Source organism: Microcaecilia unicolor, chromosome 11, assembly GCF_901765095.1.
Source record: "Microcaecilia unicolor chromosome 11, aMicUni1.1, whole genome shotgun sequence".
NCBI classification, from domain to species: domain Eukaryota; kingdom Metazoa; phylum Chordata; class Amphibia; order Gymnophiona; family Siphonopidae; genus Microcaecilia; species Microcaecilia unicolor.
Window position 1 is genome coordinate 28,105,837 of NC_044041.1, and position 26,398 is coordinate 28,132,234.

A 26,398-nucleotide genomic window follows, 5' to 3' on the forward strand; every position below is an offset into this window, starting at 1 on the left:
CAAGTCTCTTAACCCTCCATTGCCCCCATGTAAGCCGCATTGAGCCTGCCATGAGTGGGAAAGCGCGGGGTACAAATGTAACAAAAATAAAATAGATACTATTGGAGATTCTACATGGAATGTTGCTACTATTGGAGATTCTACATGGAATGTTGCTACTATTGGAGATTCTACATGGAATGTTGCTATTCCACTAGCAACATTCCATGTAGAAGGCTGCGCAGGCTTCTGTTTCTGTGAGTCTGACGTCGTCAGACTCACAGAAGCAGAAGCCTGCACGGCCACATTGGTGATCTGCAAGGGCCGACTTCTACATGGAATGTTGCTAGTGGAATAGCAGCCATGTAGAGGAGTGGTTAGGGTGGTGGACTTTGGTCCTGGGGAACTGAGTTTGATTCCCACTTCAGGCACAGGCAGCTCCTTGTGACTCTGGGCAAGTCACTTAACCCTCCATTGCCCCATGTAAGCCGCATTGAGCCTGCCATGAGTGGGAAAGCGCGGGGTACAAATGTAACAAGAAAAAAATTGCAAAGATGTTGAAAACCTATGTGGATCTTATGGCAAATCACAAACAGAAGGCAAGTTGCTCCAGTGAAGGGAAAAACACCAAGCAAGTAACAGTAGAACAAAAGGGACCTCTCACAGATGGTCAGAAATGTCTTTATTAAAAAGTTCTTTGCATATTTCACACACGTTTCTTTTTTATACATTTCTTAATGTTATTATTTTTTTTTTTTTTTGCAACATATATTAGTTTTGTCTATTTCTATATTTTATATTTGTTTTTTAAATTGTTATTAGGAGATTTCACAGTTTAATGACTAATCTAGGAACACTTATTGAGTGATAAATTCCTAGGTATGTTATCTTTTCAACTATTTATATACATTTGTTTGCTATTTATGTATACAGCTCATATTTTTGATTATTTTGTACATTTAAAAAATTTTTAGACCGCTGATGCAGGCCGGTTAGGCCAAAACACGAGTCGTGTCGGGTCTCCCTCATTGTTTTAGAAGAACTTTTAAATAAAGACATTTCCGGACACCATCTGTGAGAGCGTCCCTTTTGCTCTACTGTTACCTGCTTGGCGATCCTATGGCAATAACAGAGCAGTTTTGAGTGTGGTTCGGATTACTGATTGCAGAGACGGAGCACCATGGAATTGAATTCACTGAACTGAACTGGGGCTGGAATGTGATGCTGACAGAATTTTAGTATCATGGAACCTTTCACGGTTAGTAACACCTGTCTTATTTGAATGCTCACCCAGTTTCATGTTAAAAAAATATTTGCTTTTCATGTTTGCACAACAAAAACACACACACACACACACACACACAATTCCAAGGTTTTCTAGAAGCAGTTAGCATGCCAATGATCACCCTTTGAGGGCCCTTTTACAAAGCAGTGAAATCATACCATGTAGCCATTACTTTTTTCAACCTTTTCCCCCACTGTGGTAAAAAGGGCGTCAGTGCATGGCAAAACCAGTCGCTACTGCTACCGCAGGGCCCCTTTTACCGCAGCTTAGTAAAAGGACCCCTTTGTCTTCTATTCTCTCACTTTCGTCACTTTTTTCATTAATTTATTTATTTTGTAAAATTTATAATTTATTTTTATTTATTTTATTTTGCTGCATTTATATCCCACATTTTCCCACCTATTTGCAGGCTCAATGTGGCTTACAATATAATACAACTGCAATCACATTGATGGAATAGAGAATCAGAGTATATATAAGGTACATAGGAATATTATGGCAATCATATTAACGGAGAAGAATTTCAGAATTATTGCTATTAAGGTTCATACGAAAATTATGCTGATTAAGAAGTGGGTAAGTGGATAACAACATAACATAATGATATCAGGACAGGGTATGATTATCAGTAATTAGGGTGTAAATAAAATAGGCAAAATAAAAGAGTTCCAATATAAAATTGTGTCTGGTGTAGTTTAGGAGTCAAGCAGTTTCCAATATAATATATTGTGACAAGGCTACATCCCCGATGTATAGAGTGAAGCAGCAGAACCATGAACTACATATCCCAGAATGCATTTCCAGTCCTAGCAGTGAGATCCCAGGGGATAGGTAAGCTGGCCATATACCGTCTCTGACCACAAGAGGGAGGGTGAATGAAGGAGCCAGTTCCCGGGACCAGTAATCTGTATATCATGCTGCCCACCTGTAATAGGGAGGGGTGGGCTGAGAAGCAGGAGGAGGATTGGATGGAAGAGGGAATTAATCAGCCTGAGCAGGGGAAGGGAGAACGGAATGGGAGCTTGAGAGCTGAGGAAGGCATCCCCTGAAGGTTTGGAAACCTACATGGTTTTGCGAATTTATTTTGATTTAAACCCTGCTTAAGTAGAGAAGCCTGGTTTTCTTTTGGGGAAACCCTGAGTGGTGGGGAATTACTACCCTGTTTTGAAACCTGATTATTGTGAGAACCTCTGAAGTTGGAAGGCTTGTTTATGAAGGAGGGCTGCCTGGTGGGAAGAGGGGTTCAGTTCAGGAGGAGAGGAGCAGTGCGGGCTGAAAATCCTTGGGCAAGACAGGTCCCTAAAGAACTGAAGCAGGCTGAAATACTTTGGGTGGAAGGAAGTCCCAAAAGTATTGAACCTCCTGAAAGTAAAGGCTGCTTGGTGATTAACACTGTCTTGAGGGGAAATCCTGCTTGTGGGACAAGTACTATTTGTTTGCTACTGACTGGGACCACATAAGCAGGGATTTCCAAAGGACTATTGCATTTCCCCTCCGGGAAGGGGGCAAAGTCTTTGTGTAATTGGTTGATGTACTAAGCAAGGCAGAACAGCCCTGCCTGAGAAGCAAGTCTCTACTCTGGAGGGAAGTTTTGTTTATGAATCTGGAAAATAAAGGAATGTTTTTGAAGTATTTCCTGGTGGCCGTTTTGTGAAGTTCTGGCTATTCATGGGAGGCAGCGCCCTCTCCCATACTGGAGCAGGGGGCCCGTTTACAATATTCATGGAAAAACAAACACCACAGAGCTTTGTGTTGTCACAACTAGACTACTGCAATATGGTTTACTTGGGTTGCCCAAAGTCTCTGCTGAAAAGATTACAAACCATCAGAATGTGACGGCTTGTCTAATTTGCTCAGCGTATATCAAAGACAGTGATTGTCCCCTTTATTAATAAGGCTACATCGGCTGTCAGTGAAGGCTAGGGTTAATTTTAAACTATGCCCTCTGGTTTTTAATATAATTCATGAATACACACTTTTACACTTGATATCATTGATAGGTCTTATGTTACAATTTCCAAATCCAAAGGGTTTTCATTTCAAAGAATATTTTCAGTGAGTTTTGCTTGGTATTCTGTGGTATTCCCTGGTGCGCTTGTTGTTTGCTGTGGCAGACCCCTCTAATCATTCTGCGCTGGTAAATGTGGGCATTAGTCCGGCGCTAGAGGCCTGCAGCACCCACATTTACCTTTCATCATCAGAGCCTGAATTTGGCACCATTTATTGAATCTCGTGTAATGCCAGTATCCACGCCCCACTTTGGGTGCAAGGATTTTCACCAACTGAAACCTGGTGTAAATCCTTGCACGTAAAATTAGGTGTGGATCCCTCAAATTCTATAACAGTGTGTGCACCTTTAGTGAAAACCCCTGACCCAATTAACGCCAATAATTGATAATGCCCAATTATTGGTGCTAATTGGCACATGGCTCAATTAAATTGGCACGCACCCATATTTGCGGGCGCAATTTTGAGTGTCATTTATAGAATTTGGCATATGCGTTTCTGTGCACACATATGCATGTAAATATCATTATTCTTCATAGATACATGTGTAATAGGCTTGTAACTGTTAGTGTCTGTTATAGAATTTCCCCTTATATCAGCACACACAGATACATCAATATTTCTTAAGTAGCTGAGGCTGTAATCCTCTGTACTGAAGTAATTGATTCTGTCAATTCTTTTTCTCCAATAGATGCTTCATTTACCTTAAAATCAAATTGGATATCCATGTACTTTCCAAATCTACTGGAGTTGTCATTCCGTAAAGTCTTTGCATTTCCAAAAGCCTGGAAGGCAAGTTTTTAAACTCAGTAAGTTAGCTTTTAACAAGTGTGTAATGCTATTGTTTCTCAATCTGCAAATCCTGCTGCATCCTACCCCCTACCTCCTCAGTTAATCAGTTCTAACACTCTTTCCATGCACACCTGGACAATGATGTACTATTTCTTTGGTGCTTCCCTCCCAGACTTCAAGGGCTGTCAACAGGTCACCCAATGAATATGTATGAGACAGAGTCTAGGAATGCAAATCTTCATGCATATTTATTAGGGGTATCCGGAGAACCTAACCCCTTGGCAGCCCTTGAGGCCTGGGAGTGAAGACAAAGATACTGTGTGGTGTGAAATCCAAGTGGCAACCCTGCACTACTAATGCAAGTTCTAAAGAGAAGCTCAGCAGAAAGGATTTGGACTAGCCGCAGACATGGGGCTGCTTCTTTTTCTTTCTACAGAGTAAGCTTGCTCCATGAAACTGGATTCTGGCCTGACTACCTGAGGATTCACCATACATCGTTGTTCCGTTCCTGGCTTTACCCCATTGCATGCAGGGACTTGTAGTTCTGATTTCCCAGTTGCCTCCCTAAATAAAGCAAGACTATACCCAGGACTGAATTAACCCTGTCAGGTGAATCTGGAGCCATTTGGCAATCCTATGCCTGCATGTTGTCTGTTAGAAGGTCTTCCGGGAAAGCAATGCCAGGCTTCCAGGAGAAAATCTTATCACAGTACATTCATGAATGTACACCTACCTGCAGATAATTTGGTTTTGCTGCTATTTCTGGGCTAACTTTAGGCGCGGTTTATAGACTACACCTGGGGCCCATCCACATGATTAAATCTAGTCACAGGAATTTACACCAGGGTAAAACTTTGTGTAAATGCCGGAGACTAAGTTAGGCATGGAGTGGGTGTATTCTATAATTTTTAGTAACTCCCACAATCCACCCATTCCATGTCAGCAATGCATTAGAATTTACATGCATCACTTTATGCAACATGTTTAGCAAGTTGTGCATGCAAATTCTAATTAATGACAATTAGTGTCAATAATTGCCTGTTAATTGGCAATTATCGGTGCTGATTGACTTCTTAAGATAACTACTAAGTTGTGCATGCAATACAGAGTACCACCTAAATTGTGCACACAACTCAAGTTGCACTAGATAGAATCTGGGGACCTATGTGTTCCAGGGGTGTAGCCAGACTTCGGCGGGAGGGGGGTCCAGAGCCCGAGGTGAGAGGGCACATTTTAGTCCCCCCCCAGCGCCGCTGACCTCCCGCCATTGCCGACTTTGCCCCTCCCCCCCAGCACCGACCCTCTCAACCCCCTTCCCGCCGCCAACCCACCGTCGCCCAACCTAACCTAATCTGTCCCTCTACCTCAACTGTGTATTTCTCCTATCTGGAACTGGTAATCACCACTTACAGAACTAGGTAAGCCACATTGAGCCTGCAAATAGGTGGGAAAATGTGGGATACAAATGTTATCAAACATCTAAAGGGCAAGTGACCGACTCACCTGCAAATGCGCAGTAGAGTCGGAACGCTGAGAGTGTAGAAGTCCAAGCCCCGCCTCCACCAGCATTACAGCCCAATAGGGAGGAGGGCTTGGACATGGGCGTGGAAATCAGAGTAGGAGGGAGCAGGGAGGGAAGGATGGGGCGGAACTGAGGGAAACACGCTGGGGGGTGGGCAGGGGAGAGAGCAGGGCTGGTGGACGGGGGGGGGAGGCCATAGGAAAACAAAAAACTAGCTCGTTGGTACGGGCTTAACGGCTAGTAAATAAATAAATAAACCCCCGCCAGCCGAGGTCCTCTTCTTTTCGCAAAGGCTTCCTTCTGTTTCTGACGTCCTGCACGTGCAGGACGCCAGAAACAGAAGGAAGCCTTTTGCGAGAAGAAGAGGACCTCGGTTGGCGGGGGTTGGGGTCCCCCGCCAGCAAAGGCAGGCGACGGCATCGGCGGGTTGGTGGCGGGAGGGGGGGTCAGGCGGGTCGTCGGCAGGGGGGTCCAGGGCCAAATCTACGGGGGCCCAGGCCCCCCCAGGCCCCACGTAGCTACGCCACTGATGTGTTCCAAACTACATGTGTATTTCTCACATCCTTATACATATTTAACAAAAGACTCCAAGTTTAGCAAAGCCCTTTTTACAATATTCTGGAATTCTGAATGTGCAGACTTCAATGTCCCTTTTCCTACCTGAACAACCTACACAAAATCGGGCTTCGTCTGACATAAGGTGACATGATAAATGCTGTTTTTGTGCAATCAAGGGCAGTGGAACATCTTTTTTGTTGGAGAGACCAAACAAACTGAGCCCCAGCCCTGCCTCGGCTCTCTGATTGCCGATGCTATTATGGGCAAAATATTGATGGTCCCTGTGACCCATCTCATTCTGATGCCTATGTGTGCAGCTATGAGCTGACAAAACTGAACACTTTTCTTTGCTCACCAGACTCTACACTTACCCAAACAGTTGCACACAATAAGAGAACTTTCCGAAAGACAAACGAACTTATGACATTAACTATCTCAACTGGATTACTGCAACGTCGTGTATGTTGGAAGTAAAGAACATGTACTTAAAATATTGCAGGCTGCTCAAAACACGGAAGTGTGACTGATTTATAGAATATATGAAAGGGTTACCCCACAGCTTTTAATACTACATTGGCTCCCAGTTAGGGCAAGACTAATTTTCAAAACTAGCACTATAATTTTCAAAACACTATTTGGAATGGCACTTGATTATATGCTGGACTTGGTTGAGTTATCAACTAGAAATGTAGAGAGGTGTGGTAGCCATGTTAGTCCACTCTTAAAGGTTATCAATAGAAATCAAACAAAAGAAAACATGGAAAAGAAAATAAGATGATACCTTTTTTATTGGACATAACTTAATGCATTTCTTGATTAGCTTTCGAAGGTCGCCCTTCTTCGTCAGATCGGAAATTAGCAAATGTGTTAGCAGATAGTATATATAAGAGAAACATCAAAGCATTACTTTGACAGTCTGACAGAGTGGGAGGGTGGGGGTATGCATGGGGACATCAAAGCATTTCATTGATATTCTAACAGAATTGGTGTTGGTTGATTTTGTTTGATTTCTATTGATAACCAACTTGAAATGCAAAACCAGGAACAAATAACTACCTACTTTTTCACCTCCCTAATTGCAAAAATGTGGTCTATAAGTCTGTCCACACCGCAGGATTCAGCTATTTGGTTTCCAAATGATGGAATCTAATTCCCAAGGAAACAAGAAGCATTAGCAATTACCTACATTTCTGGAAAGAACTAAAAGCCTATATTTTAAATACGTTTTTTTTTAGATAAAATCTATTGATACCTGAAATTTTTCAAAGTTCATGTAATTGTATAATTATAAAATTGTGATGTCATTGTTTAATGTAAGCCCAATGAACCAAAACTAGTTTTTGGATAATGTGGGATATAAGAATAAATAAATAAAGTTTACGGTGTGTATACTAGACTACCTGGATCAATCAGATCTAATCATGCTAGGCTAGGACAAAATTCATTACTAGAAAGGATCTAGTTAGCCAGTTCAGATCCTGAATTCCTTAGTCCCACACATTTTTGTATCCGAGAGCATTCTGCTGAAATTTTGTCGGCGGCTTTACTGGCTTGCCGGGTGTTTACCACAGTTTGGCGTTGCAGGGTGCTCTTCCCCTGACGAAGTCCCAAGTGGTGAAACGGGACTGTTGGGGAGCCCCTGGTTGGAGCAGCAATAAGCTAAGTAGCTGTGGTGATTGATATCTATCGAATATGTTTGTGATATTCAGCACTAACAAATATTAGAAACACACAAATGAATATTTAGGGAGGAGGTTGGTAGAGGACCAGTGACCACACTAATATAATCTTATTGATTAAAAAAGTGTCACTGGTCTGAGGTCCTCTCCCCCTCTGTCACTTATTCACAATCGATATGTATTACCCGCTGTACTTTTGTTGTTATGATTTATAATCCAGCGGAGTGATCCCTATTTGTTTTTGTTACTCGGTTAACGCTTAGCAAATAGCCAGTTACATCACATAATAGAATCGGTTATCTGCCAATTTTCAGCGCATCGCCGGCTAAGTTTGGAGGCCAAATCTGGCTGCGTCAATAGCAGGCCTATCTAGCCAGTTTCAACTTAACTGGTCAGTACTGAATATCAGCTTTGCTGGTTGAGTTGAAACTGGATATTCAACGTCGGTCACCCACGGCACACCTTTTCTTCCATGGTTTACCTCCAGCACTGGATTGGAGAGGAGAAGTCGATCGCGAACTGTTTGCAAGTGATCGGTGGTAGGACATGTCATTGCCAGGTATTGGAGGATCTTCTTCGATGTTTCTGTCTTTCCAGCCCCACTCTCCCCAGAGATTAGGATGAAATGGTTATTGCGCTCTGTGCACATCACCCTATAAGCGTTGTCAGCTATGGCATAGCTAGAAAGAACAAAATTCACAAGAAGAAGACAAGTTTAAGTCTCTCACTTATCACATCTATGACAGAAGCATATTTCAACTCTGTCATCTCTGCTAACTAAATAAAATTATAGCTGAATGATAAATTTGTAGGCAGCCACAGAACTACTTACATATGTGGTGGCAGCTCAAATAAGTTCACTCCTTGATAAAGCTCCATCTGCTTGACTGAGTAGATATTCAGTTCCTTGTAGGGATTTACCGACACTAGAAGGGTACCAATGTAAGTCTAGGAAGTAACCAGAATAAGACACAAGGTGTCAAACCCAGCATAAGGTGGAGGAGTAGCCTAATGGTTAGTGCAGAGGTTCTCAACCCAGTGCTTGGGACATACCTAGCCAGTCAGGATTTCAGGGTATCCACAATGAATACGCCTGAGATAGATTTGCATGCAATGGAGGTAGTGTATGCAAATCTACCTCACGCATATTCATTGTGGCTATCTTGAAAACCTGAATGGCTAGATGCGTTCCAAAGACTGGGTTGAGAACCACTGGGTTAGTGTAATGGGCTGAGAACCAAGGGAACCAAGTTCAATTCCTACTGCAGCTCTTTGTGACCCTGGGCAAGCTACCAGGTGCATAGCTCCCTTCCCTTGGTTGTTTAGCCCCCCAAATCTCCCCCCCAAAACCCACTCCCCACAACTCTACACCATTACCATAGCCCTTATGGGTGAAGGGGGGCACCTACATGTGGGTACAGTGGGTTTTGGGTGGGTTTTGGAGGGCTACCATTTACCACCACAAGTGTAACAGGTAGGGGGGGGGATGGGCCTGGGTCCACCTGTTTGAAGTGCACTGCACCCACTAAAAACTGCTCCAGGGACTTGCATACTGCTATCAGGGAGCTGGGTATGACATTTGAGTCTGGCATAGAGGCTGGCCAAAAGGGGTTTTTGGGGGTTTTTTGGGTGGGAGGGGGTTGGTGACCACTGGGGGAGTAAGGGGAGGTCATCCCCAATTCTCTCCGGTGGTCATTTGGTCAGTTGGGGCTCATTTTTGAAGCTTGGTCATGAAAAAAAAAGGGACCAAGTAAAGCCAGCGAAATGCTTGTCAAGCCTGGCTTTTTTTTTTTCATTATCAGGTGAAGCTAGCCATCTTGTGAGCACGCCCCCGTCCCGCCTTCACTACCCTACCGACCCTTGATGCTTTGCCGACTCCACGACGGAAAGCAGTTGAACCTGGCCAAAATCAGCTTTCGAAGAAATTGCAGAGTCATGGAATCGGAGGTAGGGTATTATTATGGATTAAGAACTGGTTGAAAGATAGGAAGCAGAGAGTAGGATTGCGTGGCCAGTATTCTCAGTGGAGGAGGGTAGTTAGTGGGGTCCCGCAGGGGTCTGTGCTGGGTCCGTTGCTTTTTAATGTATTTATAAATGACCTAGAGATGGGAATAACTAGTGAGGTAATTAAATTCGCCGATGACACAAAATTATTCAGGGTCGTCAAGTCGCAGGAGGAATGTGAACGATTACAGGAGGACCTTGCGAGACTGGGAGAATGGGCGTGCAAGTGGCAGATGAAGTTCAATGTTGACAAGTGCAAAGTGATGCATGTGGGTAAGAGGAACCCGAATTATAGCTACGTCTTGCAAGGTTCCGCGTTAGGAGTTACGGATCAAGAAAGGGATCTGGGTGTCGTCGTCGATGATACGCTGAAACCTTCTGCTCAGTGTGCTGCTGCGGCTAGGAAAGCGAATAGAATGTTGGGTGTTATTAAGAAGGGTATGGAGTCCAGGTGTGCGGATGTTATAATGCCGTTGTATCGCTCCATGGTGCGACCGCACCTGGAGTATTGTGTTCAGTACTGGTCTCCGTATCTCAAAAAAGATATAGTAGAATTGGAAAAGGTACAGCGAAGGGCGACGAAAATGATAGTGGGGATGGGACGACTTTCCTATGAAGAGAGGCTGAGAAGGCTAGGGCTTTTCAGCTTGGAGAAGAGACGGCTGAGGGGAGATATGATAGAAGTGTATAAAATAATGAGTGGAATGGATCGGGTGGATGTGAAGCGACTGTTCACGCTATCCAAAAATACTAGGACTAGAGGGCATGAGTTGAAGCTGCAGTGTGGTAAATTTAAAACGAATCGGAGAAAATTTTTCTTCACCCAACGTGTAATTAGACTCTGGAATTCATTGCCGGAGAACGTGGTACGGGCGGTTAGCTTGACGGAGTTTAAAAAGGGGTTAGATAGATTCCTAAAGGACAAGTCCATAGACCGCTATTAAATGGACTGGAAAAATTCCTCATTTTTAGGTATAACTTGTCTGGAATGTTTTTACGTTTGGGGAGCGTGCCAGGTGCCCTTGACCTGGATTGGCCACTGTCGGTGACAGGATGCTGGGCTAGATGGACCTTTGGTCTTTCCCAGTATGGCACTACTTATGTACTTATGTACTTATGATTATACCGATTTCGCCGGGTTCAGGAGATCGCCGGCCATCTCCGGTTTTGTGTCGGAAGATGGCCGGCGATCACTTTCGAAAATGAGCTGGATAGTCTCCAGAGATTGACTACTGTAGGTACAATAAACTGAAATGGAAACACATGCAAAATGTACCAAATCAACATATTAAAGTTACTCTTTAGAGCGCGAAGATACTTAACTGTAGCAGATATTCTCCGAGGACAGCAGGCTGATTGTTCTCACAAGTGGGTCGACGTCCGCATCGCCCCAGGAAATGGCAAATTTTCCACAGTAAAATTTAAAAAGCTTTGCCAGAGTCTTCTGGTGCAGGCGGTGTCAGAATCCGTGGAGGCTCTGGAGCAGGTGCCGGGCTGCTAGGAGACCGATGCATTGGCACCTCCTGTATCGAGGGGGAGCGATCCTCTCGGTGCCGACTCTCTCGACGCCCCGGAGCTCCCGGTACCATGTGTCGAAGGAGAACGATGACGGTGCTTTTTCGCCTTCGCTCGACGCCCGTCATCGAGATTCCTCGATACTGACAAGGAGGACGTGGAATCCTCACGTATCCTCGGGGCTGGGTCCAAAGAAGGTCAGTCTCGAGGGGCCTGCATAACAGGAGGTGGAGACCCACTCAACGCCTCACTGCTCCCAGCGCGAGTTGGTCTCTCAGCAGCCATTACCTCTCTTCCCGACGTTGATGCTCCTTTCGATGTCGACGCCGCCGACCTCGGTACCGATGTCAATGTCGACATCAAAGGACCAAAGTGAGCCCCAAAAAGCTTTTCTCTTTGGGCTTCTCGAGATGCTTGTGTCCGTTTCTTCATACAAAGACACAGACTACAAGCGGCTGGGCTATGGTCGGGCCCAAGGCACTGGATACACCAGGCATGGGTATCAGTACCTGAGATGGTCCGGTTGCACCGAGTACAACGTTTGAAGCTGCTGGGTGTCTTCGATGACATGGAAGGTAAAACGACTTTGGCAAAATCAAAAGACGCGATTGTGCCTGTAAAGAAAAAGGGCACAAAAAAAAATAAGGGAATAACCTGACCGTGCAGTCTAAAAATCGGCCGCGTCGAAAAAGAAAGAAAACTTTAAAAAGGGAAGAAAACTAAAACAGAACTACAGGACCCTTTTTTTTTTTAAAAATGAAGATAATAATAAAATAAAGAAAAAATTAGAAGAAAAAAAGCGAAAACTCGTCGAAGACTCTTTCCTGGGCCTGAGGAGCGCAGAAAAAAACTACTGCACCTCAATGTGGAGAAAAAAAGCCTGAAGAGCCATGCTCACGCGACGGGCGGGAAGTCGTCCGCGCATGCGCGGTGCGCGCTGTTTGCGCGCCAGAAAACTCTGGCAAAACTTTTTAAATTTTACTGTGGAAAATTTGCCGTTTCCTGGGTCAATGCGGATGTCGACCCACTTGTAAGAACAAGCAACCTGCTGTCCTCAGAGAAAAATATAGTTAGTAAATGTCAGTCTTCTATATTTTCCTACTGTATCCTTCCCAGCATCCTCAGTGCACCTCAAGCATGACATCTTTTCATTTGCTCTTTATTCAGAACACTATTTCCCTACCCAAGTTTGGGACATGGGATATTTTGTAGCAGAATGAGATTCATCTACTTGGATAAATAAGGTGTGTGAAGAAATAATAAGATCAAAGATGAGGCCATGGTGGCGATGATTAGTCAGGGGTTCCCACAAAGTTTCCTTAACATACTGGCTGACGTTTTGCTGCCACAAATGAACTTTGAATCTTCTGTGACTTATTCTAATGAGCCATCACTAAGCCACATTTCATAGCAAGGAAAGGGGCCTTTCAAATAATGTGTTAGTAAGGGTGACAGGGAATTTCCACATGAGAAAGATGTTTCTCTCCATACTGCTCAGTGCCCCAATCTATGAAGAGAGACTTTATGCCATGCCTGGCTTCTTGGTTCAATTAAGCACCTGCGGAATTGCTGAATTCAGTTAGAAGAAGCAGGTTATATAAATCTCATGACATACTGGAATGGAAGTCCAAAACCCAGGAATGGCCAAAGTTGCCCTCTGGGAAAAAGTATCAGCTTGTTTTGTAAGAACAGAGGCAGAAAGCAAATGCAGATTTACATAGACGAGGTTTTCTCGGAAGCGCTTGCGCAGGTTGTCCAGAAAAGCTGTCTCGCTGGTGAAGGAATCCAGCAGAACGAAATCCTGCACGCCTACTCGCTCTCGGGCAGGCAGCGCCCCTTCCATGCTTAGCGCCACTCACTTCTCTTGAATTGCTTCTCCCTGGAGAAAGAAAACATCAATAATGTTCATGCCTCCACATTTTCCTAACTTTAATAATTCAAGAGTACAGTAGCGACGATATGATTGCACAAATAAAGATTTTAAATGGTCACAGGCCATATTTTCTGAAACCTGTCCTCACCGGTCAAAACAAAATTGAAGCCACTTTCATAAATGCCTAATCTCTGCAACACAACCAAACTAAAGCACGTAATGGACATAACACAACTCTTCCGTTCTCCGATTCCCTAATGTGGCTGTGCCACATGAACTTGATCTTACCACAACATCTTACCCTGTATTTGTTCACACCGGAGCCTGCAAAGGCCTCTCCGGTACTATGTAAGCCACATTGAGCCTACAAATAGGTGGGAAAATGTGGGATACAAATGTAACAAAGAAATAAATAAATATGAATTAAATGGATCTAGTGCTTTTAAGGCATTTAGCAAAATGGAATGTTTAAGATGCCAAAAGCCAATGAAGCATCCAGATATGCCATCTGGACAGCTCTCCATATCCAGTAGTCCAACAGTGAAATCAATCAGATTTCCAAATAAAATAAATAATTAATCTCCATGCTGCCCTCCCCGCCCCTGCAGAATCCAGACAGAAAGGGATCAAAGATTTTATAATCCCCCTGAAAATCCTGGAGCAGAGACACTGCTATTTTTAATGCTAATTTACCAATTAAAAAAAAGCTGCTTTTTCCCATTGTTTAATTGTTAATTTATATCATTTTCTGGAAATGAAGTGTCCAAGGATTTTTTTTTAAAAGACTGGATGCACTACAGCTCTGGGAGAAGGTTCTCTATCATGTAGCATTGGTAATCTTATGTAAGACATTTTTTAGGAAACCCTTGATAGCCTTACTCTCATACCAGACTGAGTTTGACCACATTTGGGGGGGGGGGGGGATGATGAGTCATTTACTAACAGCTCAGGTTGATGGGTGTTTTTATGAACTTCATTTTCCTTTATACAATCAGAAAATCAGGATCCATCAGTAATATATAACTGTTTTTAATGGGAGACCTAATACTCCCACTTAAACCACAGTCCAAATGGTTTTGTTTCCACAGTGGACAAGAGTGTTAACCCTTACCTTACTGAAGAGATTGTCAGTCTCGGGCAAAAGGCTAAGAAGGGGCATTCTTGAATCAAAGCAGGTGATGCCGATTTTTTAAAAGGGTTCAAGGGGTGATCTGGGAAATTACAGACAGGTAAGCCTAACGTCAGTGCCAGGTAAAATAGAGGAAACTATTACGAAGAATAAACTTTAATAGGACAGAGTCAGCGTGGGTTCAGCCAAGGGAACTCATGCCTCACCATTTGTTTTATTTCTTTGAAGGTGTGAGTAAATATGTGGATGAAGGTGAGCCAGTTGATGTGGAGGGGCATTTTCGATATGACGTCTAAATCCGACTTTGACGTTTTGCAAGTTTTGCAAAAAAAACGTCCAAAATCTGAATAGGAAGGAAGGTCATTTTCAAAAAAGAAAAACGTCTATCTTTTTCTTTTTTTTTTTTCAAAAATACTGTTTAGAACAAGGTTTTGTGATTTGAACATTTTAATTTTTGGACCATTTTCAAAAAACAAACATCTAAGTGTAAAATGCACAAAATCAAACCATTGGGATGTAGGAGGAGCCAGCATTTTTAGTAGACTGGTCCCCTTGACATCCCAGGAAAGCAATAGGGCACCCTGGGGGCATTGCAGTGAACTTCACAAAATGCTGCCAGATACACATTCTCACCATTGCTCCCTTATCTTGTCTGCTGAGCCCCCCAAACCCACCCAAAACCCACTACCCCCAACTGTATACCACTACCATAGCCTTTACAGGTGAAAGGGGCACCTATATGTAGGTACAGTGGATTTCTGGTGAGTTTTGGAGGGCTCACAGTTTCCCCCACAAGTGTAACAGGTAGGGGGAGGTATGGGTCTGGGTCCACCTGTCTGCAGTGCACTGCACCCACTACTCCAGGGACCTGAATGCTGCTCTAATGGACCTGAGTATAACAGCTGAGGCTGGCAGAGACGATTGGCAAGTAATGTTTTAATCAGATTTTAGGGGTGGGTGGGAGGGGGTTAGTGACTACTGGTAGAGTAAGGGGAGGCCACCCCTGATTCTCTTCAGTGGTCATGTGGTCATTTAGGGTACCTTTTTGTGTCTTATTTGTTATAAAAACAGGTCTAGCTCAAAATGTCTTAGTTTTAGTCTTGGATGGTTTCGTTTTGTTCCATTATGGATGAAAAACATCCAAGTGCTAGAAATGCCCAGATCCCACCCTTAATATGCCCCTGGCATGCCCCTTTGTGATTTGAACGCACTTCTGATGGACTTTATACAAAAATGTATAAACATTGGTTTTGAGAATACCAATTTGGATGATTTTGTGAGAAAAACATCCAAATGCACATTTATTCCACTTTTTGGACGTTTTTCTTTTTTGAAAATGACCTCCATAGTGTATCTAGATTTTCAGAAAGCTTTTGACAAAGTTCCTCATGAGAAACTCCTGAGAGAATTAAAGAGACATGGGATAGGAGGCAATGTTCTGTTGTGGATTAGGAATTGGTTATTGGACAGAAAACAGAAGGTAGGCTTAAATGGCCATTTCTCTCAATAGAGTGGAGTGAACAGTGGAGTGCCACAGGGATCTGTACTGGGACCGGTGCTATTTAACATATTTATAAATTATCTGGAAATCGGAACAACAAGTGAGGTGATTAACCACCCTGTTTACTAAGCTGTGCTAGTGGCTGCCGTGCGGCAGTGCCTATACAGCCCATTTAAAGTGACTGGGCTGTGTTGGCATTAGCGCATGGCTTAGTAAACAGGGAGATAAATTTGCAGATGGAACAAAACTATTCAAGATTGTTAAAACCAGTGGCGTAGTGAGGGCGGCTGCCACCCGGGGCGGTACGCCACTGCGCACCCCCCCCCCCCCCGAGTGCATTCTTGCTTGCCATGTGCACGTCGTTGGAGGTGTGTCGGTTCCGCTGGTTCCCTGCTCCCTCTGCCCCGGAACACAAAGTAACTTGTTCTGGGGCAGAGGGAACCAGCAGAGCCAACACCCCCCAGCGGCGTGCACCCGGGGCGGACTGCCCCCACCGCTCCGCCCTTGCTATACCACTGGCTAAAACACATGTGGACTGTGAGAAATTGCAGGAAGACCTTAAGAAATTGGAAGTCTGGACATCCAAATGGCAGACAAAATTTAATGTAGAAAAATGAATAGTGATGCACATTAGGAAGAATAATCCAAATCATAGTTACCAAAGATGCTAGGGTCCACCTTGGGGGGGGGGGGGTCAGCACCCCCCCCCCCCAAGAAAAGAACTAGGTGGTGTTGTAGACAATATGCTGAATTCCTCTGCCCAGTGTGTGGTGGCAGCAAAAAAAGCAAACAGGATGCTAGGAATTATTAGGAAAGGGATGGTAAATAAGACCAAGAATATTATATAATGCCTCTGTATCACTTCATGGTGCGACCTCACCTTGAGTATTGCGTTCAGGTCTGGTCACCATATCTCAAAAAATTAGAAAAGGTTCAAAGAAGAGCAGCCAAAATGATAAAGGGGATTGAATTCCTCTCATATGAGGAAAGGCTAAAGAGGTTAGGGCTCTTCAGCTTGGAAAAGAGATGGCTGAAGGGAAATATGATTGAGGTCTACAGAATCCTGAGTGGTGTAGAACGAGTAGAAGTGAATCATTATTTTACTCTTTCAAAAAGTACAATGAAGTTACATGGAAATACTGTTAAAACAAATAGGAAGAAATATTTTTTCACTCAACGAACAGTTAAGTTCTGGATCCTTTTGCCGGAAGATGTAGTAACAGTGGTTAGCATATTTGGGTATAAAAAAGGTTTGGACAAGTTCCTGGAGGAAAAGTCCATAATCTGCTATTGAGGCAGACGTGGGGAAGCCACTGTTTACCCTGGGATTGGTAGCATGGAATGGTGCTACTATTTGGGTTTCTGCCAGGTACTTGTGACCTGAATTGGCCACTGTTGGATACAAGATACTGGGCTAGATGGATCTTTGGTCTGACCCGTTTGGCTATTCTTATGTTTTTATGTTCATGTGTTTGCATTGTAGCCAAAAAGAAGCTAACATATCACCAGTACACTACTCCAGATCCTGGAACCTCTAGAGACCTTTCAGTCCTCAGCTTTTCCTCTAATAAGTTTATTATGGTAAAGTCTGTAAACTGAAGCTATCAGAATCCAAGTCTGAATCTTACCATATTCAGCTGCACTGCTTTACTGTACTCTTAAAGGTACAGACTTATACAGTCTGTGCTGGGGCTGGTGGTTGGGAGGCGGGACTAGTGCTGGGCAGACTTATACGGTCTGTGCCGGGGCTGGTGGTTGGGCGGCGGGGATAGTGCTGGGCAGACTTATACGGCGGTGGTGGGAGGCAGGGATAGTGCTGGGCAGACTTATACGGTCTGTGCCAGAGCTGGTGGTGGGAGGCGGGGTTGGTGGTTGGGAGGCGGGGATAGGGCTGGCCAGACTTATACGGTCTGTGCACTGAAGAGGACAGTACAAATAAAAAAGTAGCACATATGAATTTATCTTCTTGGGCAGACTGGATGGACCGTGCAAGTCTTTTTCTGCCGTCATCTACTATGTTACTATGTTAAAGGTACATCTCATGGCACAAGAAGTTCTAGTCAGTGACCAGCAGATGGCACCAGAAGACAAAAAGAGACAGAATGCCATACAATATAGTATGTGGGAAGAAGGGAATCCTGTTGCTGGGCACAGTACTCTTAAAGGTACATCGCCTAGTACTAGAACAAGTTTTAGCCAGTGGTGAGCAGATGGCACCAGAAGATGTTTGGGAGGAAGGGAATCCTGATGTTGGGCACAATAGATGGTGATGCATGACGGTCAGGTATACACATAAAGTAGCACATATGAGTCTATCTTGTTGGGCAGACTGTATGTAGCGTCATCTGCCATTTAGACGCCCAGTCTCCCAGTCTTGTAAGGTCCTCTTGTAATTTTTCACAATCCTTCCGTGATTTAACTACTTTGAATAACTTTGTGTCGTCAGCAAATTTAATTACCTCTCTAGTTACCCCAATCTCTAGGTCATTTATAAATCTGTTAAAAAGCAGCAGTCCCAGCATAGACCCCTGGGGCACCCCACTATTTTCCTATCTTCATTGAGAATACTGACCATTTAACCTACTGTTTTCTCTCTTTTAACCAGTTCTTAATCCACAACAGAACACTAGCTCCTATCCCATGACTCTCCAATTTCCTCTGGAGTCTTTCATGAGGTATTTTGTCAAACGCCTTCTGAAAATCCAGATACACAATATCAACCGGCTCACCTTTATCCACATGTTTGTTCACCCCTTCAAAGAAATCTAACAGATTGGTGAGGCAAGATTTCCCTTCACTAAATCCATGTTGGCTTTGTCTCATTAATCCATGCTTTTGAATATGCTCTGTAACAAATGTCTCTGTTCTAAGTTCTGTACACTTGTAAGAAACCTATTTCTACATAAAATATCTTTTTCCAAGCCACACCTATTTGTTGTATTATTGGGCTACAACCCCATTGCCTCTGAGAAGTGGACCTGAGACCAAAGAAAGGAACCAAGAACAAGATGAAAGACAAAGGTTACATCTGACAAAAGAATAATAGCGTAACTGGGTATTCAGGCATGAACACTTATAGCAGGTGCATGCGTAGTTGGCAATATTCTGTAAATTACATGTCTATATGGGAGTCTTGCCTGTAGCCTAATGGTTAGTGCAGTGGACTTTGATCCTGGCATCTAGGCTCAATTTCCAATGCAGCTCCTTGTGACCTTGGGCAAGTCACTTAACCCTCCAATGCCCCAGGTACAAAAACTTTGTGAGCCCTCTAGGGACAGAGAAAGTAACTGCATATGATGTGTACAGCGCAGTGTATGTCTAGAAGCGCTATAGAAATCAGTAGTAGTAGTAGTACACTGCCCCTGTGTAATCCCCCTTGCAAGTACACACTACGGGCCAGATTTTATATAAGGCGCCTAACAAATCCGTACAGTAAACATTTCCGCCTAAGCGCATTCTATACGCGGTGCCTAGATTTAGGTGCGGTATATAGAATATGCTTAGTTGATATCCCAGCGCCTAGAACTACACGCCTGCATTTACACTAAAGAAAACATGGTGTAAATCCATGCACGTAGATTTGCATGCACTGGGCTATATTCTATAACTATGCGCGTAAATTTGGGAACACCCACAGAACGCTTATTTCCCCACCCATAGCAATGTACCTTTTGAACCGCGCATATTAGAATTTAGGTGCAGTTCATTATAGAGTATGCTTAGCGAGTTGTGCACATAAATTCTAATTATTGCCAATTAGTGTTCATTATTGCTTGTTAAGTGCTATTATCAACACTGATTAGCTTGTTAAGCCAGTTAAGTTAAGCACGTTGTTATAGAATAGGCCTGGATTTTGCTGCCGATCTCTAGGCGTACTATATAGAATCCAGGGGTATTTGTAGAATAGTGCTTAGACAGAATATTGACATATAAGTGGGCACATACATGTTTGCTTGTACTCTAACCCAGGGGCGTAGCCAGACTTCGGTGGTAGGGGGGGTCCAGAGCCCGAGGTGAGGGGCACCTTTTAGCCCCCCCGGTGCCACCAACGCCCCCCCGCCATTTCCGACCCCGCCGCCACTACCACCACCATTGCCCCCCCCTGCCGACGACCCTCTCGACACCCCTCCCGCTGCCAACCCGCCGTCGCCTACCTTTGCTGGCGGGGGACCCCAACCCCCACCAGCCAAGGTCCTCTTCTTCCCATAAAAGGCTTCCTTCTGTTTCTGACATCCTGCATGTACAATGTGCAAGGCTTCGTTCTGTGAGTCTGACGTCCTGCACGTTGTACGTGCAGGATGTCAGAAACAGAAGGAAGCCTTTTGTGGGAAGAAGAGGACCTCGGCTGGCAGGGGTTGGGGTCCCCCGCCAGCAAAGGTAGGCGACGGCGAGTTGGCAGCGGGAGGGGGGTCGAGAGGGTAGCCAGGCATTTTGAGGCTTTTTCCCCTATTAGCCACAATAATATTGGTTATGATTGATAGCCATTTCCCTTTTTAATAAGCAGTGGGAGTCTTGGGGTTTGCATACGTGATTCATTGCTACTTCCACCACCACCCAATTTTTTCAATCCATGTGTTAATGTTGCCATTAGCGAGTGGTCATTAAAAAAACATTAAGGGCCCTTTTACAAAGAGGCGGTAAGCCCAACGCAGGCTTACTACATGCTAATTTGGAGTTCACGCCAGCCCAACACAGGAGCCAGCAGTAGTTCCAGACCTAGTGCGCACCATTTCCAGGGACAGACTGACCATTCAGGCAACCGAGCAGTGCCCAAGGGCCCAGAGGCTCTGCCCGGAGGCCCGTTGTACACTACAGCCCGCTCCAGTCCTACCTTTAAAGGCACGCCACTGGTGATCTAGTGGCATCTGTGGGGGAAACATATTTTTTCCTGCCCGTTTTACTGCCGTTATTCCCCCTGCCCAGCACCACCGTACTTTAAAAATGGCAGTCGAGACTCCCTGTGGAAGTCTCATGAGACCCATGAGACTACTGCAGGAAGTCTTGGCCGCCATTTTGAAAACATGATATGATAGAAGTCTACAAGATAATGAGCGGAGTAGAGTGGACAGGTGTGAAGCGTTTGTTTACACTTTCAAACAATAATAGAACCAGGGGACACAAGATGAAGCTAGAATATGGTAGATTTAAAATAAATAGGAGAAAGGTTTTCTTTACTCAGATTGTAGTTGGACTCTGGAACTCGTTGCCGGAGAATGTGGTGGCAGCGGCTGGCCTTACGGAGTTTAAGGGGGGTTTGAACCCAGATTCCTGAAGGGAAAATCCATTGAACATTATTAAAAATTATTATTAATATTATTGATTTTTTTTGGGTGGGGGGGTTGCCGGGTTCTTGAAGCCTGGATTGGCTGCTGTCAGAGACAGGATGCTGGGCTTGATGGGCCCTTGGTCTTTTCCCAGTATGGCGGTGCTTCTGTGCTTATGGCAGTGCCAGCAGGTCGGGGAATAGCAGCAGCACAGTGAGCAGGAAAAAACATGCTCCCCCTCCCCCCTGCAGAGACCACTAGACTACCAGGGCCCTTCAGGTAGGACCAGGGCAACAGGGCATAGGCTGTAGCGGTGGGGGGGGGGGGGCAGCAGCCTGGCAGTAGGGAGGGTATTGGGCAGTGGCCAGGCAGGGGGCATAGATCACCCTCAGGCAGGGGGCACAGACCACCCTCAGTGCCCAGGGGCCCAGACCACTCTCAGTTCACCCTTGACCATTTAGGGCTGTAATTTTTAGCACAGCGTTAACTCAGTGGTAATCAGGCGGCGCCTCATGCTATCCGGTTACCACCAGGTTAGTGTGGGACCCTTAATGCCACCTCAATGAGTGATGGTAAGTGCTTCCCCTTGCATGGCCCAGGGCCGCCGAGAGACTAGGCCGGGCCCGAGGCAAGGCCGCCCCGCCTCCACCCCCCCCCCCCCCCCGTCGCTCCCCCTGCCGCTGCAGTCCCCGGTCTCACCTGCCTGCCTCCACAGCTCCGGGCCCCCTACATTCAAGGTGGCAGTTGCAGATCGCCTCCCTTCAGGCCTTCCCTCCCTGTGTCCCGCCCTTGTCTGATGTAACTTCTGGTTTCCGCGAGGATGAGACACAGGGAGGGAAGGCCCGAAGGAAGGTGATCTGTGATTGCCGCTTCGAATGCAGGGGGCCCAGAGCTGAGGAGGCAGGCAGCTGAGACCGGGAACTGCAGCGCCGGCGGCCTGACCCTGGCGCTGGGCCCCACTTGGAGGCCCGGGCCTGGGGAATTTTGTCCCCCCTGCCCCCCCCCCCTCTCAGCAGCCCTGGCATGGCCACTTGGTAAGAACAATCTTACCAATTGGCCGTGGCTATTTTCAACCTTTTTTTACCCACTGTGGTAAAACGGGCCGCTGCATGTGGCAAAAAAGGCCCACACCGCTAGCGCAAGGCCCCTTTTACTGCAGCTAGGTAAAAGGACCCCATTAGTGCATGAGCCTTTAATGCAGTGGCGTAGCGAGGGCGGCTGCCACCCGGGGCGGTTCGCCGCTGCGCACCCCCCCCCCAGGTGCAGCATGACACTCCCCCTTCGGTGCATCAAACCCCCCCTCGGTGCATCATCCAAGCCCCCCCCTCGGCGAATCAACCCCCCCCTCGGTGCATCACCCAAGCCCCCCCCCCCCCCCGAGTGCATTCTTGCCTGCTGTGTGCACGCCGCTGGGGGGGGGGGGGTGCCGGTTCTGCTGGTTCCCTGCTCCCTCTGCTCCGGAACAGGAAGATGCCTGTTCCGGGGCAGAGGGCACAGGGAGCCAGTGGAGCCGACACCCCCCTCAGCAGTGTTCCTCCCCCGGGGCGGACCGCCCCACCCTTGTTACGCCACTGCCTTAATGACACCTATTTTGTAGGCAATAAGGGCTCACATGCTAATCACACGCTGATCAGTTAGTGCGTGTCAATACAGCTGTGCTGATTACCACAGACACACCAACTCTCTTTCTCCAGAAACGTCCCCTTTTTGAAAAAGGAAAGAGATGATTCATATGATGGCTAGAATATGTTAAATCATTGGTAATTTGAAATAAGGGAAACCTTGTATGTATCAATGAGTTTGTAATTCTTTTTTTGTTATGTAAACCTACTCTGAACCTGAAATAAGGGATTGTGCGGGATAGAAACCCCTAGTAGCATAGCATAGCAATTTGGTTTACCATGTGGAACTTACTACTACTACTACTACTTAACATTTCTAGAGCGCTACTAGGGTTACGCAGCGCTGTACAGTTTAACAAAGAAGGACAGTCCCTGCTCAAAGGAGCTTACAATCTAAAGGACGAAATGTCAAGTTGGGGTAGTCTAGATTTCCTGAGTAGAGGTGAAGTGGTTAGGTGCCGAAGGCGACATTGAAGAGGTGGGCTTTGAGCAAGGATTTGAAGATGGGCAGGGAGGGGACTTGGCGTATGGGCTCAGGGAGTTTATTCCAAGCATGGGGTGAGGCGAGGCAGAAAGGACGGAGCCTGGAGTTGGCGGTGGTGGAGAAGGGTACTGAAAGGAGGGATTTGTCTTGAGAGCAGAGGTTACGGGTAGGAACGTAAGAGGAGATGAGGGTTGAGAGGTAAGGAGGGGCTGCAGAACGAGTGCATTTGTAGGTGAGTAGGAGAAGCTTGAACTGTATGTGGTACCTGAGAGTGCCCTGCGGTAAGCGTTTTTAAGCTGTGGTGCTGATCGCAGCTTGGTGAAAGGACCCCAAACATTTGTATCTGATGAATGGCTAAGGTTGGCTTTGTTGTTAATTAGCCATTAAACGTGCGTGCTAAAGTATACAGTATGATAAACCATTTGGAACTCCTAACCCTTGCATGATGTAAGACAAGAAATTTATATGAGGTACAATTGCCACCAGTCATTAGTTCACCCCTCAAATTAAAAGAATATAGCAGCTTCTTTTAATATGTATTGTAAGCCACATTGAGCCTGCAAAGATGTGGGAAAATGTGGGATACAAATGCATTAAAAATAAATAAATCATTATCTTTCCCCTCCTACCAGGTAAAATATGTCATTCCTGAGAGCAAGCGGGGGTTTAGCTCTGAAAAGGTAAGACAGCTCCCATAAGTTCAGATAATACATTCAAAGATGAGTTCCAAAGCCTGTGAATTCCCCCAGGGGGTTAGGAATAATTTACCAAAATGTATAAATTCATACCATAAAACACCTAGACATGCAGTCGTAAGGCAGCTATGAGTCCATATTTATTCAGTCTTGATTTTGTGTAATAATTACAAAAGCATCATCAGAAACACATCAAAATAAAGACATAAGGTAGAAAAAAAATAAACACTCTATAATCAGATTCAAAAATCACCTCTGTAGTACAATGAAGGAGAAAGACGTCTGTAGGGCTTCAAGAGATACAATGAAAATTACAATTCATTTAGTCTGGCATTGACAACTCACTTTACTTCTAGAAAAAAAATGGTTTCAAGGTGCATTTACAGTATATCACCATCCACATGTTTAAACAATTTCTCCTAATACACACAAGATACAAAATATGACCGTATTTGGAATAAAATTGAAAAACAAAAAACACTGAACGCCCCTGTGTGGGTATCAACAGGCATGCTTTTGGGAGGCTCTGTTCCTCCTATCCTAGTTCCAAGCCTGAAAAGAGCCTTCTTTGGCTCTGTTCACTTTCACCAAATCACCATCACAAAACATTTTGTAATTCCTCGGGCTATAATGACTGACGTGTTGAAAAGCCACGATCATCACAGGCTGCGGCTCAATCCTCTCTACAACCCTTGAACAGAGAACTTCTGAAAGTCTTACTTTCCTCCTCCTCACTTGACCGTATATCTGACTGACTGGACTCATCTTTTGGGTACGGTGCGCCCCCAGCATTACAGATATCTGGCTCTTGTGCTTTCTGTTATCTCCAGTAGAAAACTATTCAAGCAGCTTATCTGTCCCCTGAGCAAAACAATACTAAAACCATCCGTCCGTCTAAAATCCCACGTAATGAATCATGCATTATACACTGCGAGCAAGAAAACGTGGCATCTGCCTAAGCACAAAAAGGTAGGTAAGAAATTGCCAGAATCTTGCACCGAGGTCTTTTAACGTGCCTCCCGAGAGAACCAAAAATCGTAATCTTAAATTACATTTTCAAGCGCGCTGTATTTTAATAAACGGCTATTCGCATCACATGTGCGCACAGACGAGCAGGGAAACGTTTCGTTACCTTTTTCTGGATTGTTTTCCTAACTTCCCATGTGAGGACCTGAGGTCTTGTTTGCACAGCCACTTGAATCATCTACAACCTTTAGGTCTTGTTGTGAAGTCGAGGGGCTCTGAAAGGAGCCTCTGCCGGTGGGAAACCCTTTAATATCTGCCGCTTACACCGATACTGACCTGTTAACAGCACATAGAAGGCATCCGACTGGCTGTGCAAACACTTGTCAAACAGCACAGCCCATGGTCATGAACTGGACAGAAAACATCCCTTAGGCAGGGCACTGCTGAGGATATATATATGTGATGGTCAGTGTGCAGGAATGATTTAAGGACTGCCAGATGTGGTGAAGCAGATGTGGTGTTCAGTCCCACAGAGCCCAGTGCTGACAAGTAAAAACTGCTTTAATTATATGGTGAAAATGATGGTTGACCACTGAAAATCAAGCTTTACCCCTGGGGATCCTCATTGCAGTTATTGTTAACAACAATCCTAGTCAATAGTCAGTTTTATGGGAGACTTCAAATATACTAAAGCCACATAGGCGCCTATGCACGCCCTACGTGGCTCAATTCAGAGTTACCATCCAGCTACTGCGTATCCCGTGCAGTAATTTCATTTTTGGTGCGCATCTGCTACTCACACCAGGAAATATACTTTCTTTTCTGGCGCGTAGCAAAAATCGAGCGGTAACTCCGAACTGATGTGCATAGGTGATTACCGCACGGTTAACACGAGAGACCTTATGTACTTATCGGCTTCCTAAAGGCAAAGTCCATAGACTGTTATTAAATGGACTTGGGGAAAATCCACTATTTCTGGGATAAGAAGCATAAAATGTTTTGTACTTCTTCGGGATCTTGCCAGGTATTTGTGACCTGGATTGGCCACTGTTGGAAACAGAATGCTGGGCTTGATGGACCTTTGGTCTGTCCCAGTATGGCAATACTTGTGTACTTGTGTGTGTACTCCACTTAAAATGTTGTAGACCTTTATCATATTTCCTATCAGATGTCTCTTCTCAGAGCTGAAGTGCCCTAACCTCTCTAGCCTTTTCTCATATGAGAGCGGCTTTCCATCCCCTTAATCATGTTGGTGGTCCTTTTCTGTAACTTTTCCACTTCCACGATATCGTTTATCGGATGCAGCAATCAAAATTACACACAGTACTCAAAGTATGATCTCATTATGGTATTCTTTCTTTTATTCTCTATTCCTTTCCTAACAGTTCCTAACTTTCTGTTTGCTTTTTTGGACACTGCCACACACTGAGCAAAAGATTCCATGATAACACCTAAACCTTTTTCCTGGGGGTGACTCCTAATGTAGAACCTAGTATTCACAGCTATAATTGGGTTATTCTTTC

The 26,398-nt window shown here is 45.0% G+C and overlaps 1 protein-coding gene across 3 annotated transcripts in view; it reads right to left on the reverse strand.

Moving 5' to 3' along the window:
* The window catches only part of MYO1H (myosin IH), a 97,775-nt gene extending 72,489 nt beyond the window's left edge, over positions 1 to 25,286 (reverse strand). For 2 of the 3 annotated variants that reach the window (XM_030219581.1, XM_030219578.1), the window contains exons 1-5: positions 25,042 to 25,166; positions 13,059 to 13,220; positions 8,655 to 8,770; positions 8,304 to 8,502; positions 3,976 to 4,056 (exon numbers count right to left, since the gene is read on the reverse strand). In XM_030219581.1, coding sequence (XP_030075441.1) covers positions 3,976 to 4,056; positions 8,304 to 8,502; positions 8,655 to 8,770; positions 13,059 to 13,184 — 522 coding nt within the window. In that variant the 5' untranslated portion in view covers positions 13,185 to 13,220; positions 25,042 to 25,166. Of the gene's footprint in view, positions 1 to 3,975; positions 4,057 to 8,303; positions 8,503 to 8,654; positions 8,771 to 13,058; positions 13,221 to 25,041; positions 25,167 to 25,211 lie in introns of those variants that run through there. The other variant, XM_030219579.1, reaches the window with a different exon arrangement.
* Positions 25,287 to 26,398: the final 1,112 nt, after the last annotated feature.